General features: G+C 43.8%; 1 protein-coding gene across 1 annotated transcript in view; it reads right to left on the bottom strand.

Annotated features, from left to right (window-relative positions):
- Positions 1 to 21,675, bottom strand: part of fstl4 (follistatin-like 4) — a 225,109-nt gene that overhangs the window by 131,262 nt on the left and 72,172 nt on the right. Inside the window, exon 4 of the mRNA XM_084137849.1 lies at positions 2,206 to 2,433. Within this exon, the coding sequence (XP_083993975.1) occupies positions 2,206 to 2,433 (228 nt within the window). The remainder of the gene's footprint in view (positions 1 to 2,205; positions 2,434 to 21,675) is intronic.

Here is a 21,675-nt window from a genome sequence, read left to right as displayed (position 1 = left end):
GGTCTGAGCTGGTCTAGTGCTGGTCTGAGCTGGTATAGTGCTGGTTTGAGCTGGTCTAGTGCTGGTCTGAGCTGGTCTAGTGCTGGTCTGAGCTGGTCTAGTGCTGGTCTGAGCTGGTCTAGTGCTGGTTTGAGCTGGTATAGTGCTGGTCTGAGCTGGTCTAGTGCTGGTCTGAGCTGGTCTAGTGCTGGTCTGAGCTGGTCTAGTGCTGGTTTGAGCTGGTATAGTGCTGGTCTGAGCTGGTATAGTGCTGGTTTGAGCTGGTCTAGTGCTGGTCTGAGCTGGTATAGTGCTGGTCTGAGCTGGTATAGTGCTGGTCTGAGCTGGTATAGTGCTGGTTTGAGCTGGTATAGTGCTGGTCTGAGCTGGTATAGTGCTGGTTTGAGCTGGTATAGTGCTGGTTTGAGCTGGTATAGTGCTGGTCTGAGCTGGTCTAGTGCTGGTCTGAGCTGGTATAGTGCTGGTTTGACCTGGTCTAGTGCTGGTCTGAGCTGGTATAGTGCTGGTCTGAGCTGGTCTAGTGCTGGTCTGAGCTGGTCTAGTGCTGGTCTGAGCTGGTCTAGTGCTGGTCTGATCTGGTATAGTGCTGGTCTGAGCTGGTCTAGTGCTGGTCTGAGCTGGTCTAGTGCTGGTCTGAGCTGGTACAGTGCTGGTCTGAGCTGGTATAGTGCTGGTCTGAGCTGGTATAGTGCTGGTCTGAGCTGGTCTAGTGCTGGTCTGAGCTGGTCTAGTGCTGGTCTGAGCTGGTACAGTGCTGGTCTGAGCTGGTCTAGTGCTGGTCTGAGCTGGTATAGTGCTGGTTTGACCTGGTCTAGTGCTGGTCTGAGCTGGTATAGTGCTGGTCTGAGCTGGTCTAGTGCTGGTCTGAGCTGGTCTAGTGCTGGTCTGAGCTGGTCTAGTGCTGGTCTGATCTGGTATAGTGCTGGTCTGAGCTGGTCTAGTGCTGGTCTGAGCTGGTCTGAGCTGGTACAGTGCTGGTCTGAGCTGGTACAGTGCTGGTCTGAGCTGGTCTAGTGCTGGTCTGAGCTGGTCTAGTGCTGGTCTGAGCTGGTACAGTGCTGGTCTGAGCTGGTCTAGTGCTGGTCTGAGCTGGTCTAGTGCTGGTCTGAGCTGGTACAGTGCTGGTCTGAGCTGGTATAGTGCTGGTCTGAGCTGGTACAGTGCTGGTCTGAGCTGGTCTAGTGCTGGTCTGAGCTGGTCTAGTGCTGGTTTGAGCTGGTATAATGCTGGTTTGAGCTGGTCTAGTGCTGGTCTGAGCTGGTCTAGTGCTGGTCTGAGCTGGTCTAGTGCTGGTCTGAGCTGGTATAGTGCTGGTCTGAGCTGGTATAGTGCTGGTCTGAGCTGGTCTAGTGCTGGTCTGAGCTGGTCTAGTGCTGGTCTGAGCTGGTATAGTGCTGGTCTGGCCATTCTCAAGCGAAACTGAGCTGGATAGCAGCTCCACCAGCATTCCCGCTCCCCATGCTGGTCCCAGCATGCAAAACATACCTTATTCTGGATTTTTCAGCAGGGCATGTTCATACGCATATCTGCATTATTTATGGACGCGAACCTCGCAGCTTGAGCTATGATGCATGTTTTATGACTTTTTCTGTGTATACCATGTATATATTTAAAGTGCCCCTATTATGCTATTTTAAAGATTCCTAGACAACAGCCCAGTCTGTTGTGATTGGTCTACTCTGCTCTGATTGGTCAGATAGCCCAGTCTGTTGTGATTGGTCTACTCTGCTCTGATTGGTCAGATAGCCCAGTCTGTTGTGATTGGTCTACTCTGCTCTGATTGGTCAGATAGCCCAATCTGTTGTGATTGGTCTACTCTGCTCTGATTGGTCAGATTGCCCACATAAATGAAAAGGAATCTCTGAAAAAGCATAACTGGGGCACTTTAGGATTAAATATCCAAGTATAAAATTGAATCTTAACACATTATAAGACCACCCAGAGAATAAGATTTTAACGCATGTGTGGTTTCAACAGTTCAATTTTCCCATAAATGTAGGTAAATCACAGATGCTGTTGATAAAGCTAAATTTGAACATCTCTTTTAAAATGATCCACTGAAAAATAGCAGAGGAATTGACCGCCATGTAAACAGACTGTTATTGATCATACATGAGCATTGGACCGGTGTATCTCCAGTATTGATCATACATGAGCATTGGCCCGGTGTATCTCCAGCACTACAGTGAGGATCGTGCCGCTCACCTCTGAAGAAGCAGTCTTTGCTGTGCACCACGTAGATCCTCCTCCGCTGCAGGCAAGCGGTGCGGTACAGCTCGCAGTGGTTCTCATAAAACCGTCCATCCGAGCCACACACGGGAACAAACGAAGTGTGGCACCTTGCCTGGCACACACACTCGACCCGGCCCGTCACATTCCTGACCACACACTCCCGACCCCGGCCACAGTACGTCCTCCTGCACGGACCCTCATCTGGAGAGAGAGAACGCTCAACGTTAAAATCAACATCGTTTTGTGCAATTCATCAGCATTTCTTTTCTGACACCGTCAAGCTGTTAGCTACCTTAGTTAATATGAACTAAGAATGAACAATACTTCTTCTGCATTTATTAATCTTAGTTCATATTAATTTCAACATTTACTAATACATTATTAAAATCAAAGGTTGTTTTTGTTAACATTAGTTAATGCACTGTGAACTAACATGAATAAACAATGAAAAGCTATATTTGTATTAACTAACATTAACAAAGATTAATAAATACTGTAACAAATGTATTGCTGATTGTTAGTTCATACATTAACTAATGTTATCTAATGAATGTTATTGTAAAGTGTTACCAATCCCTCTTTATTCTTCATCCACCTGTCATACAAAGACAATTTTCACCATTCAGTCAATCACAGATTGATCTTTTTTTCTGTTTTGATCTCACATTATGAAAGTAAAATGAGTTTATATACGCTCTGCTATGAGCATGGTACAACAGCGACGGAACAGAATGTTTGTAAAGCATTTTGGACGCACTGCGGTCCACACTATCCCAGAGAATATGTTAAAGTTTCTCCAGCCAAGTCTAAAACCCCACTCCCTGTGGATTCCCTGAGTCGGCGCTGGGAAAGCTGCAGGAGTCTGGATCACTCTTTCCAGAGCCGCAGGAACGCAGTCGGGGAAAACTCCTGCTGGGGTCACGCGCCCGAGTCTCAGCCTGTGCATCATCCATGCCAGTTTTAGTACTTTCTTCGGGCGACAGCTGGTAGGTAGGAAATGATTCCCAATTAATTCTGGACCGCTGACTGAGACCGCTGGAGTGGCATCAAACCCGGACCGCCGCTGGCCGCTCTGTTCACCACACACAGTTAAAGCTGGCCGTATGACGGTGCTCACCATGAGGCACTGCTAGAGATTATGCAGCACCAAAGCATTCAACTAAACAGTGTACAGAGGAGAACTTTCAGTGTAGACCGCAGCATAACTCATTTATCATGGACGTTACTACATGATTATGTCATATAACAACACTTTTCCAGCAAAAATAACCATACTGCGTTTAGGGTTGGGCATCGAGAACTGGTCCCATTTTAGAGCCGGTTCCACATTTCCAAGATCCGTAGATTCGATAAGACACACATGCATATCGATTCCTGTCTGAGCATTTTAATGTGAACTGTAAACCATTCAAACCCAAGACGCAAAACAGAACACAGTAGTGCACAAATACAGAATTGAGTTCTCCTTCGCTGCTTCTTGTGCTTTAATGGACAAATACACACAAAATTATGATGGAATATCCTCAAACACAATCAATTTGGTCTTACGTGAAGGTAAACAGCTGAGGAAGAAGATAAAGTGTATCAGTGTATTGGATCTGTGCATTCGCTATTAAAGAGACAGCAGCTTAATATTCCTGATGCCGTCTGTCATTAATGTTAATCACACAAAAGACAAAGAGAAAATCACTCACTGCTCTTGACTTAATAACTTTAATAAGGATTAATCTATATTTTCTATAAAATGTATCTATAAAAAGACTGTGTCAATGCTATGCAGTGTTATTTTACATTTGATTACACTTGATTTCAATTTCTTTTCCTGAACTTTGTTCATTTGTATTTATGTGTATATATTTGTGTTATTGCAAGTTTGTTTACTTGTTCTTACTTAATTATTGACTGTTTACTTGTCTTTAATAATGTTTGAAATTTATTTTAGTTGTCTGAATACTCAATTCCGATTGTCTGGACGGTGTGCATTAAAACCGTTTAATGCGCAGGTAGTTGCACACACACACAGAAACATTCAGGATCACAGAAATTAGTTTTCAACACTGCCTTGCGACTTTGATAAAAAAAAAAAAAAAAATAGCTTCACTACATTATACTGTATAACTCAGCAACATCGCTGTTTTTGAAGTAATTATCTCACAGCTTTACTATTTGTAGAGAGATACTGCACAGACGCAGGTGATTCACACACACACACTTAATCTCTCTCTTTCACACCTTAATTCAAATAAAATAATCGATCAAATAAATACATAATCAAATCAAATAAATGTATCTTACTGCGCTCAGTGTCTGATTTAAAGCAGGAAGAATGCTAGATCTAAAGTGCTGTAACTGACACAAATAACTCATTTTTATCTCTGTGGACAAATATTGCTCTGCAAACATCAATAACTTGTGTCATTAACAAATGACCATTGTAAACACAGGTAAACTAAACGCTATTGGCTATTTGAAAAGGGGGAGGAGCCAATCAATATGTCCCGCCTTAGCTTCCTGTTTCCGGGGAAATTACGTCAACGCATCAAACAAAGCTGCGCGATCCAAGGCACTTCAGGCCTTTAATGCTCTTTGGTTGAGTATGACTAGCAGTAATAGTGATGTTTGCCTGGCTAGATATAATAAAATCTGATCAACAGGGCAAAATAAATATGTGCAGCCCCTCAGGAGCCCATGTCGCCTGGCTTACAAATTATATACTGCACCTTCATAAAGCAACAGCAACACTGTGACCTTCCTCCTCCGTGTCAAGGTTGCAGATGATTACCAGATCATTTGTATTCCCTGAGCATTGAAGATTAGGCGCTTATAGCTGAGCTCTGCTTCTGTGGAAATTATCTGCTCTTCTTCGGACGCCTGCTGTCCGGCCATCTCTTGTCTTTCTAAACTCTTTCTCTGCTGGCCCAGAACACAAATGCTCCTTTCACAGCACTCTTAGTAATTCTGCAGAGATGTCATCCTCTTTGCAATCGTGGCATGTGCTCTCTGACAATTCCCAACCGCACTCCGCTGTGATTTACTTAAGAAGCTAAAGAGTTGATTTGTAATCCATTCAAAGTGGGCAGCGAGACAATGGTGAAACATGAGTCTTAAAAGGCCCAGCGAAAGCTCTCGAACTCTGCCAAGCCGCTAATGCGTTTGTTTATCACGGCCATTCTTGGGACTGTTAAGAAGCTGCAAACCATTGCTTGTCCAACTCAGCAATCACTCCAGGCCTGGATGAACATTTCAAACAAATCCCCTGCGGAGTCACAAAGGGAATGTTTGGAAGTATTGTTTGTCTGCTGGAGATGCCCATGGATCTCATCCCTTTGTCATCAGGTTAATGTGACTAATTGATTCCTTTCAAAGGGAGTCACGCAGAAAAGAGCAACAGTGGTGTAATCCTTGAAAGCTCACATCATATGAACAGCGTCCGCTCTGACATTACCCACAGACCACCACTGCAACCTCCAGGGCCAAAACTTCCACCAGAGAAGAAGTCCGCTTCAAGTTTCTCACATTTTGCATGAATTCACTGTGAGGTGGCTTTCCTGTAGCTCAAACAGTAGAGCGCTGGCGCTTGCAACGCCAAGGTCATGGGTTCGATTCCCAGGGGAAAGCAAGAACTGATAAGAATGTAAATGTGTACCTTGAAATGAAATGCAAGTCGCTTTGGATAAATGCACAAATGTAAATGAGGTACACTCTTAACCTAAATGTTTTTTGCTTTGTTTTGTTTGTTTGTTTGATGTCAATGAAATTAATGTACTATATTTTAGTTTGATAATGTTTTTTTCATGTAATATTTAGTATTTTTAGGGGATTTTTTATACTAAATTCCATTTGCGCTGTATTTATAATCCATTTATACACTTGTTGAGCATAGATCTGGAAATTAAATTTTCAACTTAAACTATCGTGAATCTTGAATGCTTTAGAGCGACAGACTGAAGTTTTGATCTCTTTTCAAAGACGACACTTGGCAGATTATTACTGAAGTAAGAAAAGTTTTAAAAAGTGACCTTAAAAAAAGAAACGTGTATTGTTATGAAAAATGCACAAAAATACTATTTTTAATTTTTATATGAAATATAAATGTTCAAAATCACCTTTTACTCTAAAACGGTGAGAAAATCAAAGCCATAAACACATACAAGTTGTGTTCCAAATTTGAGGTTGATATCTCAAAAAGTTTGGCTTGTTTGGCTGAAGAAACAAAAGTTGACCGTGAGGATCACAAGTGTGACTATTTTTTTCAGGATCATTTAACCATTTCAAATCATGTACACGATTTTAATTTTGTGTTCACATAGCAAGTGCCAAAACCTTTACCAAGTTTAAGTAAAAATAAATTAAAAAAACATTACATTTTCGGTCAAAGATGACAGAAGAGCACCAGAGGGTTAAAAATAGAGATTCTCCATTGGCATTGATGGTTCCATGATTGTGGAAAAAGGTTTTTTAAAGGGACTGTTCACCCAAAAATAATCCTTTACTCACCCTTAATCGTTCCAAACCTGTATGAGTTTCTTTCTTCTGCTGAACATGAAAGATGATATTTTGAAGAATGTTGCCAACCAAAACCAAACACTTGATGGGCTCAACTGACTACTATAGTATGAAGAAAAGAAAATGGAAGTCAATGGGGACCAGCAACTATTTGGTTACAGACATTCATTCTTCAAAATATCATCTTTTATTTTTAGCACAAGAAAGAAATTCTTACAGGTTTGGAACAACTTGAGGGTGAGCAAATGATGACAGAATTTATTTTTTTGGGTGAACTAAAGAACTGTTCTGTGGGAAACCAAAACGCTTACATTTCTACAAAAGCCTCGTTTTGGAGTGTAAACAAATTGTAAGCAAATATTGGCTTTAAACCATTCAGGGGGTCATCTAGTCACCTTAATTATCAATTATCTTTTTATTCATGAGAATTTTGCTTTCATGGGACCTGAGAGAGACAGCACAGGGAAATATGCGTCTGATTGCTTAGTAAAGTTAAGTAATTATTTGCATGCACAATTATTTGCGACCGTTCAGCACCTGATTCACTAATTGAAATATGCAGATCAGGCAGCGGTGCAGACGTGCCCGAAAATCTGTGCTGGCGCACGAACATCTGAATAATCTCTTTGAAATGAATGATCATGGCGCGCTTCTCCATCATCTGATGCTTTAATGTCGTCATGATCGCTGGAAAGTGCACACAAACATCCCTTTCACATAAATGCTCAGTTACTTAGACAAATAACGTTCAGTTTTATGCATAAATAACAGTCTGTAATGAGTCTAATTTACATAAGGGCATGTTTGCATGGAAATGAATGACAGTGACTTGATTTGAATACTCAAGGTACAGTGCTATTTCTGTGTTTTAATTTGTGTGTGAATAAGTCAGTCACAGACACAGCTGCTTGATTTGCAATAGCATGTGGTTGTTTAGTGAATTTGCCCCTTAGTGTTATCATTCAAGCTATTTTTACTAAGAAATTGCTAGTAATTTACATAAACAATTGCAAAGAAATGGCATTGAAATAAATAGTATTTTCTTACTCCAATAGACTTACAAACATCAATAAATATCTGTTCAGAAAGACGCCCGAATGATGAATGACATTTGCGGTTGTGGTTCTGATATCCTGGTCACATGACACTATCCTTCTCAAATAACAAGCTGAAATGTCATGGTTGCTTCAGCAAATGTGTGTGTCTCATGTTTGCTTTTGTGAACACTACCAGGTGTGTGTTTCCCGAAGCCAAATCATTTTGCGGAAACCTTTTTCCAGTGAGCCTGGGTGGAAAATATGAGATAAAAATATCACTTTTTTTTATAAACTGACACTGTTCACATCTGAATAAGTTCACATCACATCAGTCATAAATAAAACACGCTTTTCACTGTATTTATTGTGGTAATTTTGAGGCAATGTTCAGTAAATGAGGGGATTTTAAGAAGTAACAAAGTTTCCTAATAATTGCCAGTTGATAAAACGTCTCTAAAACATTTTGGTTTCATCAAACAGGTGAAACTGTTGTCATACATGTTTGTGGTTTACGACAGAAGTTTGGCAGTAACTCAGTTCAGGGGTCGACTCTCATATTTAAATACAGCTGTCACTCTTGGTAAAGAAACATCACAACTTGCCGTAATAATGAGGTGAAGCCACACGGTCACAGGCGTTCCTCATCAGCTTGATTCATATGAAAGGAGAGATTTGTATGAAACAGTAAGCATGAAGCTCCACCTATAAACCCAATGAAGCCGTACACAATCCAACTGGACAAAGACACACACATAAGATTGTTCCATGCACTTATAAATTCATCAGCAATTCTCCAAAGCAAACGGTCATGAGATGTTACAGTAGGTGGTCATCCATTGGCTATTTCACAAGCTCTTTAACAGACAGATTTATAATGTCTGTGTTTTTGTTGTTTTCATTACATAAAGCTCATGAATAATCTGATTTTCTCTAGAACTGATGCGTGAAGTTCCTCAGTGATCGGAGAACAGCGAGATCTTGAACATGAAGCGAACAGCAGAAGGTAAAAGCCGACATCGATCACACGTCTCACACTCCTGCTCCGCTAAACGTCTCGCAGAAAATATGACTTCCAAAGAGAAGCAAGGTCAAAAGTCAAAGTGAAACACAGAGAGAAAGAGTGATGAGCTACAACTCAAGGACCGTGTGTGTGTGTGTGTGTTTGACAGGTTGAGTGTTGTAAAGATTTGAGATGTAAACACACGAGCACAAAGCCAGCGCTGGACTCACTGGGTGGCCTGATAACAGTTTATTGATCGCCAGACTCCCGCTCCATCTGTTAGTGGCGTACGTGTGTGTGTGTGTGTGTGTAGGGCAGTTTACACCAGCAGGTGTAGAGGAATGAATCAACAAAACACACGCTGAGATGAGAAGTTAGCGTAGGGAAAGACTAGTTGTTGTACAAAGCTGTGGTGACCGGTCTATTTGTCAAGCTACAACATTTCCCAGTTCACAGGAGCTTCACGTGTTCTTCATCAGAGAGGCTTTTTCCTGGAGCTTGTAGTTTTGCTTTCAGTGAAGTTTGTCTTCAAACATCAATATCACAAATATATTGATTTGTTCCCTCTTAAAACAAGAACAAGAACGCTCCGGTTACGACTGTAACCTCGGTTCCCTGAAGAGGGAACGAGCGTTGCGTCGAGTTTGACGCTATGGGAACGCTTTGCGTGATGACGTCTTGAAGCACATGTAAAATCAGTCCAATGGTGTAGCGGGACGTCAGAGGCGGGTGACGTCACGTACCAGGAAGCTATAAAAGCCGGCCTGAAGCAGGAAACAACAGCTTAGTAAAGTCTGAAGTCGTGCTGACAGGCATGAAGGAGATATGGCAAGGTGACGCAACGCTCGTTCCCTCTTCAGGGAACCGAGGTTACAGTCGTAACCGGAGCGTTCCCTTTCAAGGGAACTCGCGTTGCGTCGAGTTTGACGCTATGGGAACGTCTATACCAACGCCTCCATAGCTACAAATGTCTGTCCTGTGTGAAATCATGAAGAGCAGCACTAGGATGACAAAACACGAGACCCAGGAGCAGAGTCTAGATCCAAAGAGTAAAACCTGACGAAAGTGTGCGGTGAGGACCAGCCTGCCGCATCACAGACATCCTGTAGTGAAACTCCTGAAATAAGGGCCTTAGAGGCCGCCATACTCCTTGTAGAGTGCGACCGGACAGCCAAAGGAGAAGGCTGCCCAGCCGCCTCATAAGCAAGTGAGATAGCCTCGACCACCCACTTGCTCATTCTTTGCTTAGACACCGGCCCTCCCTTGTTAGGGGAGCCAAAGCAAACAAACAACTGATCACTTCTGCGCCACAGGGCAGCTCTGTGGACGTAGGCGTCTAACGCCCGAACTGGGCAAAGCAAATTATTAGCCTCCTGGTCCGCATTCTGGAAGGGAGGAGGACAGAAGGCCTGCAGAATAATAGGTCTGGCCACATTAGTGGGGACCTTGGGGACATAACCCGGTCTGGGATGGAGAAAAGCTTTCACCATACCCGGAGCAAACTCTAAGCAGGACGGAGCAACCGACAATGCTTGAATATCCCCAATTCTCTTAAGAGAAGAAATGGCAAGAAGGAAAATAGCTTTCAAAGTCAGAAACTTTTCCGAAACCTCCTCAATGGGCTCAAAGGGGGCCAGGGACAGGCCTTGTAGAGCAATGGACAAGTCCCATGGCGGCACCCTAGAGCGGACTGCAGGCCTCAGCCTCCAAGTGCCACGAAGGAAACGAGATACCAGAGGGTCCTTCCCCACAGACATTCCACCCAAAGGAATGTGGTAAGCACCTATGGCCGCCACATAGACCTTTAAAGTGGACGGGGTCAGACCTGCAGTGAACCGGTCCTGCAGGAACTCCAGCACTGTACCAATTGGGCAGTGGACTGGGTCCAACCGACGGTCACTACACCAAGAAGTGAATACTCTCCACTTCAGGGCATAAAGTTTCCTCGTGGAGGGAGCTCTGGACTGTAGAATGGTCTCAACAACCTCAGTTGAGAGACCTGACTCTATGAGCTGGGCCCCCTCAGAGGCCAAGCCCACAGGTTCCACAGTTCTGGGCGGGGGTGAAATATTGAGCCCCCTGCCTGGGACAGAAGGTCTCTCCTGACGGGTAACTCCAGAGGATGCCCGTCGAGGAGGGAGACCAGATCGGGAAACCATACTCTGCCCGGCCAACGCGGGGCTATTAGAAGCAGGCAAACCCGGTCCCTGCGAACTCTCTCCAGAACTCCCGGGAGCAGAGCAACTGGGGGAAAGGCGTACAGACGTAGCCTCGGCCACGTCTGAACCATAGCATCCAGTCCCAGAGGAGCTGGATGCGTGAGGGAGAACCAAAGTGGACAGTGAGACGTCTCTCGAGACGCAAACAAATCCACTTGTGCTTGGCCGTACTCCCTCCATATCAGCTCCACCACCTCGGGGTGGAGCCTCCATTCCCCGGGCCTCGGCCCCTGCCTCGACAGAGTGTCTGCTCCTATATTCTGGACCCCGGGGATGTAAGCTGCCCTGAGTGACAGTAACTTCCCCTGGGACCACAAGAGGATATGGCGTGCCAAGTTGGATAACGGGCGCGAGCGCAAACCCCCTTGGTGGTTGATATAGGCGACTACCGACGTGTTGTCCGTGTGTACTAACACATGGTGTCCCCTGAGATCTGTGATAAAGCTCCTCAGAGCCCGGAAGACAGCTAACATCTCTAGGCGATTGATATGCCAGGAACGATGATGGTCTTCCCACAGACCTTGAGCTGAGCGACCCTCCAGGATCGCTCCCCAACCCGTGAGGGAAGCATCCGTCGTTAGCAGTCTGCGACGACAAGAAGCTCCCAACACTGGGCCCTGGGACAGGAACCAAGGTTTCTTCCACATAACCAAGGCACGTAGGCATCGCCGCGTGACCTTGATTGTGCGAAATGGGTTGCCCCTCGGGGAAAACCCCCTGGTCCTGAGCCACCACTGCAGGGGCCTCATGTGCAGCAGTCCAAAAGGTATCACGTTGGAAGCTGCTGCCATGAGACCCAACAGTCTCTGGAACTGTTTGACAGTGAGTAGCTGGCCTAGCTTTACACTTTTCACAGCTGCAAGGATGGACTCTATACGTGGCGGTGACAGGCGCGCCTGCATCGACACTGAGTCCCAAACCACGCCTAGGAAAGTGGTTCTCTGGAGTGGAGAAAGCACACTCTTCTTGGCGTTCAGCCGTAACCCCAGCTCTTTCATGTGGGCGAGAACAACATCTCGATGTTGAACCGCCAACTGATGCGACTGAGCTAAAATCAACCAATCGTCGATGTAGTTCAAGATGCGAATCCCCTGAAGGCGCAGAGGCGCCAGAGCTGCATCCATGCATTTGGTGAAAGTGCGGGGTGATAAAGCTAGGCCGAATGGAAGAACACGATATTGGTATGCTTTGCCCCCGAAAGCAAACCTCAGGAACTTCCAATGACAAGGACGGATGGAAACATGGAAATATGCGTCCTTGAGATCTATCGTGACAAACCAGTCCTCGGACCTGATCTGTGGCACGATCTGTCTCAATGTCAACATTTTGAACTTGAGCTGCATGACTGACTCGTTCAGAACTCGAAGATCCAAAATGGGACGCAATCCCCCGTCCTTTTTTGGAACTATGAAGTACCGGCTGTAAAACCCGGTTTCCCTGTCGGAGGGAGGTACATATTCTATGGCCCCTTTCTCTAACAGAGTGAATACTTCCTGTTCCATAACCAGAACCTGCTCGGGGGCCACCACAGTGGGCAGAACCCCCATAAACCGAGGTGGGCGTTTCCCGAACTGAATCAGATACCCTTTTTCCACGGTCTGCAGGACCCAACGAGAAACATTTGACAGTAGCTTCCACGCTGTCAAAGATTCTACTAGAGGTACCAGCCTCTCGAGACTGGTTTCTGGATTTTGTTGTTGTTGAGCAGTCAATTCGACGCCCTGTAACGGCGCACCGGCAGGGAGCGACCGAACAGACTGCTCTAACACCCTCCTCGGAGGGGGCGGGCATCCCGAGGCCACTACGTTTCCGGGTGGTCCTTGAGATATGTGCTCGCCGGAGACCGCTGCGCCCTGTAACACCGATGGCGGCAGGGTTGGCAGAACGGTCCCCTGAGGGTACCGAAGAGAGACGGGCACCGTAAAAAGAGGTGTTAACCGCTCTGCTTCGGGGGGGACTACCCTCATTAATCCTGAGCCCTCGGACGTCAGGATTTCTTCCCAGCAGCCTTCTTGGCGGTAATAACGGTCCGCAGATCCGTTCTACCCCTCGAAGACTGCTGGGTTTGAGCGCGCCCTCCGTGTCCCCGAGATTTTTGTGGGGGAGCACGGGAGGACACGCTCTGCTTCTGAGTGGCACGATGCTCAGCACCCTTTTTAGAGGAGTGAGGCTGCTCCCGCTCAGCAGCCTCATAGAAAGAACGGCGGGGGAGAAGCTTTTGGAGAGCAGCTGCTTGTTTAGCGGCTTCTTGTGATTTTGCAACCGCAATATTTACTGCATCCCCAAATAACCCGGCAGTGGAAACCGGAGCGTCTAACAGAACATGTTTTTCTTTGTCCTTAATATCGCTCAGGTTGAGCCACAGATGCCTCTCAGTGGCCACCAGGGCTGCCATAGACCGCCCGATAGATTTAGCGGTCTCCTTGGTGGCTCTGAGAGAAACATCCGTGGCTCTGCGCAGTTCAGCCACAGTGTCGGGACCGATTCCCCCGCCCTCCTCTAAATCCCCCAATAATTCTGCCTGATAGGCTTGTAAAATAGACATCGTATGCAGACACGCTGCAGCTTGACCAGCGGCTGCATACGATTTATTGATCAGGGAAGATGTTAATTTTACTGGCTTTGAGGGAAGTGTAGGAGCCTTCAGGGAAGATGCCGTTGCTGGAGAGAGATAGCCCGCGAGCGTCTCTTCCACCTTCGGCATCCCCCCATAACCATGCTCTTTATATTGAGAAATAGATGAATATAGAGAGGTGTGTGGTGTGTACACTCTGTGAGAGACTGGTCTCCCCCACGATCTCGACACCTCGGTGTGGAGATCGGGGAAAAACGGCAGGCTCCTACGCTGGGGCTGAGCACGAGATGGCAGGAAGCGTTCGTCGAGTTTGCTTTTTGAACGAACGTCCTGCCTATCCTCTGGCCACTCAATAGACAATCTGTCAACTGCTCTCGTGATCACATCGAGCAGTTCTTCAAAAGCATGAGACTGAGGTGGCGAATCCTCAGACTCAGCATCAATACTTACAACATCCAACTCCTCAGAGCTGGATAGTTGCAGTACTGGTGCCTCTATCGGGGGGGAAGTAACCGCAGCGCGTGCTTCCACACCCTGATGAGAGGCACTGGATCTATCAGAAGGAGGCTGAGATAAGGCAGAGCCCGTCTCAACATCCACTGATAGATCCATCTGCGAACCCCAGGTCTGAGATCGACGCCGTGCCTCGGCAGCGGCGGGACCAAAGCCCTGGGGAACGTGGTCGGGATTGAACCGAGCCAAGCGGGATCGGAGCGTACGCAAAGGAAGCGCACAGCAATGCTCACAGTCACCACCCTCGAGTGCTGACTGGGCATGCTCCTCTCCCAAACAAACAACACAAAGAGTGTGTGTGTCACCTCCCGTTAAATAACGCGGGCAGGGATGGACACACACTCTAAACTGCTGCTTGCTCGCCATACTGAATAATATATATATATCAGACAACACCAAATAAGACAGACAGATTTCAACACAGAGCGCTACTGAAGACTCAGAAAGCTGTTGTTTCCTGCTTCAGGCCGGCTTTTATAGCTTCCTGGTACGTGACGTCACCCGCCTCTGACGTCCCGCTACACCATTGGACTGATTTTACATGTGCTTCAAGACGTCATCACGCAAAGCGTTCCCATAGCGTCAAACTCGACGCAACGCGAGTTCCCTTGAAAGGGAACTAACAATTTGCCAGTAAGGTAAGAAACAAGCTTGATGGAAAAATACTTCTGAAATATTTCTGGGACGAGGGTGAAGCTGTAAAATCTATACATAAAAGCAGTGAGAATATAATAAAATATAAATGATGAAGGCATGAAGGTAAACAACTTCCCAGAGTTTTAATGTGATCTTCATATAAAAAGCAGTAGCGGCTCCTGACTGGACAGTTAAGTTGGGCAGATTCTGGGTCTCACTGCCAGTTTATGATAAACATTTGATACGCTTTATATTGTAATCGCTGAACACTTTTGGCAGTGCTTGTGTTATTCAGCCTGAGGGTGGCGCTCTAATGTTGATTGACAGGCTTTAATTAGCCTACACATTAAACTCTCATTTACATGGTGTTTGAACATAAATGTGTTGGCAGTGTGTGTACACAAACACCCTATAATGATACAAATCCACACACTCTTTTTTAATCCCCATAAATCATAAGGAGTGTCTCAGAACAAGCCGTTTGCAGATTCTAGCATTTGTGAAGTCACATATGCTTAGGCCCCGCCCACCATTGCTGACTGACTCCGCCCTATTAGCATAGGCCCCGCCCTCAGTGATCTGAACACAGTCCGCCCGTTCATCTCCTCGCCAGAGCGTTTAACAGCAGCGTTCAAGTAAGAAATGTATTCTTATTAAAGCTACTAAAGTTATTCAGGCAAGAGCAGTGAGTGATTTTCTGCTTTTCTTTAGTTGTTTGACTCATATTAACAGCATATATAGCAGTAGGTTCTGTATATTACGCTGCTGTCACTTTAATACACAGATATAATACACACATGCGATTTCTTTCCCTGCTGTTTACATTCACAGACATAACCGACTGTGTTTATGTGAACTTTGTGTGTTTTTAACAGTTTAAGCTCAATAAGACGTGAAAGAGAACTTAGTTTAATACTCACGCTCCGTCTGACATCCAGCTTTCTGTGCGCGTGATTCGGGAGTGTGTGCGCTCAGAAAACCATATATCAGAAGTTCACACTGATATGGCTTTAAAACACATGCAGATAATAAACTTTCATGATGATGAAGAACTGCAATGTCACGTGAGCGTGAGATTATAATCAAAACCAAACAGATGTTTTAGTTTTCGTCAGAGTGTCCGAGGCACGAGCTGTACAGGCTCCGCCCTCTTCTGGAAAGGGGGCGGAGCAGCAGCTCATTTGCATTTAAAGATACAAGCACAAAAACAGCAAGTTTTTCCTTCCACTCAAAAAAGGACATTTACAACATGGTATAATAACTGATCTGTGGCGTATTTTGAGCTCAAACTTCACACACACATTCTGGGACCACCTGAGACTTTTATTACATATTGTAAAAAGGGCCATAATAGGTTCCCTTTAATGTAGTATTTATTGCCTCTGGAAGTTGTTTTAAAATGTTACAAGTTGTGGAGGAATTCCAGTGACAAAAGGAGTTCACATAACAAACATAAACCAAACAAAACAGAACGATACCATTTTCATGAGCACGTTTAAACTATACGCTTTATACGCTACTTCACAAAGGAAGAACAGACATGCACACTAGTTACCTGAAGCAAACTAATACTGACACAGGTGTTTGCACAAACGGATGGATAAAGTTCCACACGATGCTTTAATAATAATCCACAGGAAAAAGGTTCAAGCGTTGGCAGAAAACACAAACGTGACATCAGACAGAAGAAAAGGAAGAATTTAAGGACAAGCCAAATAATGAAATAATGATAAGCACCTGTGCTGATTAAATGAGTAACCATGACAACAAAAGAGTGGCGGGAAACTGAACAAAGGAACATGTGACTGAAAATAACAAACTAAAAGTCCATGAAAACAGAAACTAACTGAACATAACTGTGATAAACATACACACAACTGAAGCGAGGTTTATGTAAGATAATAAGTGTAAGTCACAGGCACTGTCTGCACCGCGTAGTAGAAGCCATACGTTATACATTTTAATATATCCTGCTCACTTTACGACTTGAAAATACGAGAAATATGTGTTGCAGAATGCTGAACACATTTATAGTGTATTATTAATTCAGCTTATATATATATATATATATAGGTCTATGTTCTGGATGAAGATTTTGTTGCGGCTCTTTCCACCCTTACAGACGAGCCACGACTGACAAAAAGTAAAATATATATTTTAATAAAAATCAACCCCAGGGACACAACAGGGCCATAGTTGAAGAAACATCCATATATGTTGTTTGCCTCACTTCTATTTTATTGAAGCACAAATTAAAATGGCCTGGTTTTTATTACTGTATATGTGCACAAGCACAAACTATACGCTGCATATTACTATAGTTCTTACACTGTAATGCAATTTTTTTTTTCTTGTTTCCAAGTACAAACATATTCTTAAACCAAGATACATTTACTTGAGAAGCCATATATATATATAGTCAAACCAAAATTTATTCAGACACCTTCAACATTTCTCACATTATCACAGTTTATTCGCTATAGTTTAGAAAATGGTGATAAAATATGAGCAGAACTCAGTTGATATTTGACTGGTTTTGTCCGTCCTTCTGTTAGACTGTCTCACACATGAATTATGTTGAATATCTGTCAGCTGTTAAATTTAACTACACAATTAGATAATACCAGTTTAGCTCAACCAATTACATTTACATTTATTCATTTAGCAGACGCTTTTATCCAAAGCGACAAATGAGAGCAATAGAAGCAGTGAGACTAACAATAGGACAACAGTATGCAAGTGCTGTGACCCTTCTCAGTTTAATCTAACACAGTACATGTACTTTTTAAAAATAAAATTATAAAGATAATAGACCAAGCAATCACCAAGCAATGCTTCATTTTATTCAATCTGTGGTGTAAAAAAGGTCACATTAGCAATTAAAGAAAAAACACTTCAGCAAAACATGATCAGCTCAAAGTGTCGGAATCATTTTGGTACCAAATTATTATACATTTTACTGGTAGTCGCTGTATGAAGAATTATTGGGTATAATATGTCACAGTTTGTTTTATTTTGCTCTCCTCACTTACATAAATTTATTATAGTGTCAAAACTATATCAAAAATTATATCTGGTGTCTGAATAATTTTTGGTTTGACATTTGTCGTAAGTAATTCTGCTTCTCATGTAAATGTATCTTGATTTAAGAATGCTAATAAGAATGTTTTATTGTTGTAGTCGCAGTGTGTGCTAATAATTCCCTCAGCGGCGTCTGTCCACATTTGCTGGTGGTTATTTATGTGTCCTTGTAAACTGGCTGGTCACTCTCTATCAGTTGATCTGCAACAGCGCTGACGCAGCGGCTCTTCTATCGAACAGCAGAACTAGCTCTCCAATCCAGACCAAAGCAACCGATCCAGGCCAAACACACGTCCCGAAGCACACGAACACACACCTCGGACCTGGACACGGCGAGGCCTTTCCTTTACACAATATTCATATTACTCTGTGGCAAAGAAAAGATCATCACTATAGTCAGACTGAATAGCGATTTGCTGACTATTAATCATGTCAGTGTGAGTCATTTATCATTATCAAGCTATGCAAAAGGAAATCAACCAAATGATTTTGTATAGATCGGTTATTTTATAAAAACACAAGTGTCACACGGCGTCATGTTTGTGCAAATGATCAATGCCTCTTATTTCAGTGACTGATTTAATTAATAAAGCTAATATATTTACTACTGCTGTGTTCAGTGAAAGTTTAGAGGTCAAATTAATCCACTGACACTCAAGAACAAACAGCGACAGGATTTATTCAGTGTAACACAAGCTACTATAATTAATGGTGACTTTATTTCAATGGTCCACTGTAGACATTATACTAATAAGTAATTCTGCAACTACAGTACATGTCAACTAACTCTCATTAGAGTATTAGTAGACCGTTAGATAGGGTTCGGGTTGGTAGAATAAGTTGACGTGTTATTGCTCGAGAAAGTAAGTACTGTAAGTAAGAAAGTACGGTATGTGCTACTGTCAATACACAAAACAGCTTCCATAGGAATTGATTGAAAACGCATTGTGAGAGACAGAGCGAGCGCGGGTTAATGCAAATGTATTTCGAGGTTCTGTTTTGCTATTGGCCCTCAGCAAATATATTCGTGATCAGCTTTCTTCAGTTTAAAATCACTATCATTGGCTGGTGCTTATTGTTTTGTGCACAATAAAGCGTAACATTTGGAGAGAGTGTATACCTGATGAATTATTCTAATATAAAATATAAAAAGTTAATCTCGCCAACATGTCAAAAATACAGTCAAGCATATTTTCATTTTCCATATCCACGAGTTAAGTTGGTAGTGTTTCTGATCAAAAGAGGAGATGAAACTGCTAATAATAATCTGGGGTGTGTTTCCCGAAAGCAGCGTTAGCCAGCTGTGATCGCACGTTCTGTTGTTATCATCATAGTTCAACGAGTCGGTGTTTCCCGAAACCATCGTTCCAACAAACATTTGCAAACAGCATCTCAAAGTTGTGCGTGTAACGACAGATCTAGTTTGCATGACATGTGGACTCAATAAATCCTGATCTGGAGCAAAATAATCAAGCTGACATTCAGTGCAACCTGTGTCTTTAATTTACAATACATGCAAATGTCATTTACGTCTTTTAGTTCGTCAAGAGATTTAAAGTGTAGTTTTTGAAGAGTGTGTGTGTGAACGAGCTCTAGTGTGTAAGAACGAGTCTATGATTGAATCTGGAAATAAAGCAAAATAACAGAGAAAAATGAGAAATAGCCAGTCTGTGATTTATAGAAAAACATCTCGCATTAATTCAATCTCAAACAGATTAATTATAAGTAGTTATTACTCCAACACATGTGTGACATCATCAACCAACGTGGTTGAACGACCAGTTTGCGACAATACGGTTTCGGGAAACAGTCGTGACGAGCTAGTGGATTCTTCAACGATGATCGTACTGTGACAGTGAAGCACGAGTTACAGCGCTGTACGAGACACACTCCTGGATCACTTCCGGCACTCATTGGTAGTCGCCGCATCGCTTCGCTGCTCATTTGCATGTAGTCGCGCTCCGCTCGATGGGTCTGGGAAGAGCAAAGGCGTCCTCATGGAGAAGGAAAAGAAACGTTGATGTTGCTGATGCGTTTAGAGCGAGAGTAAAAGCCGGCATCAGCATTGCTGCTATTAAAGTCATTATTTTCGCATATGTTAATGAGGGACATTGTTTTGTCGAGCGCTCCACACACTGCCTGTGCACATTACTGTTGTTCAGTCTCTGGGCTGGATTGCACAGTAAATGACATTTCCCCAAGCGCTTAAGAGAGAACTCCCGATAATTAATAACAGCGGACAGCGGTTCATGGGCACGGTGATCCCTGGCATATCTTTTCTCATTATTCTTTGTGCTCCTGCAATAATTATGTTACAGAATTCCTCTAGTGATCGCGTGTCCAGTCCTGCACCGTTACTAAAAATATCCAGCGAGTGAGAGCAGAAGAATGTCCTATTAATATAACTGTAAATAAATAACCAGCAGAGACAGAATATCGAGGGATGGCTCATCTCTGGACAGAAGTGAGAATATCATTGATTTTCAATATATGAATACTGCAATCAGCACTTGTGGTTTTGCATGTGTGTGTGTGTGTGTGTGTGTGTGTGTGTGATGGGTCACGCCGCGTGAAACATGTTGTTCTGTAAACAAGTCCGGAGAGCAGCTGTGTTCTCAGACAGAAATAAACAGCACTGCACTTCTTCTTACACACATCAGCAAACTCGAAACTGGCCCAAAGTTTGTTTCTGTGTCTGATCTTATGACCATAGAAAATATTCATGCAGCAACCTGGTTCGACGAGGCACACACTGACACACACTACTCATGCAATATTGAATTAAGGATTTAGACATATTCTGGTAGAGGTGGACGACGTAAGCAAAAATGCAAATAACAATGTACTTAAAATTCTGGTTGATAACGACAAACGTTAGAGGTCAACCGATGCATCGATTTTACAGATTAATCTGCACCGATAGTTGCCTTTTGGAATTATCCGTTATAGGGAAATTGTGTCTGATTGTTCTACCTGACTAGAGAAAAAATAAAATAAATGTTAACTTCAACACCCATAATGCACTGGGCATGTTATCGTCCAAGGACACGCCCACCAATCTGCTCTAGATACACATCATGTCTAAAAGTTTGCTGAGAACCCTACTAAAGCCAGGCGGTATTTGACTGTAAGTGTATGAAAAGAAGAGCATGCGTCTTGCTTCGGTCATGATTGACAGATTGACATTCTGACACCACTTTAACCACCGGGGGGGGATGGGGGGACAGGATGAGGAGGAGGGAGGAGGAGGGAGGGGGAGGGAGGGAGAGGAGACGAGATGAGGAGGGGGGAGGGAGGGGGAGGGAGGGGGAGGGAGGGAGAGGAGACGGGATGAGGAAGGGGGAGACGGGATGAGGAGGAGGGAGGAGGGAGGAGGGAGGAGGGAGGAGGGAGGGGGGACGGGATGAGGAGGAGGGAGGGTCTAGCTAGCCTCCGTTTTGTTTGACAATACTTTGAACGTCAACAAGAAGTGACGTCATCCAACATCACTTAGAGCAGCTTTAATGTTTATTTATTTATTTAATTATTCTGCTCACTTGAGTTTATGACAGTAGCTGCATATTCATAACTGTGACAAAACAGTCTGTTAACAAAAGCGATCAATAACCGCAGATCATCTATGGCAGTGATTGCTAGTGCGTCGATTCAATTAAAAATCCACATATTACATATTTAAAGGCACACTGTGAAACTTTTCAACCTTCATAATATATTTCCAAGACCCTTGTGATGGTACATCGACTTACAATAGGTTGAATGACACGTCTGCCATAGCCTGACGGGGTCTGTATCGCTTTTACTGGCACTATGTAACTTCGGGGTTCGGGTAGTAACCAGAGCACAAAAAGAACTACAAAATTCGACTGCTTTACGGCA

Source organism: Abramis brama, assembly GCF_963993115.1.
Source record: "Abramis brama genome assembly, chromosome: 15".
NCBI lineage: Eukaryota > Metazoa > Chordata > Actinopteri > Cypriniformes > Leuciscidae > Abramis > Abramis brama.
This window is presented reverse-complemented; position numbering and strand designations above follow the sequence as displayed.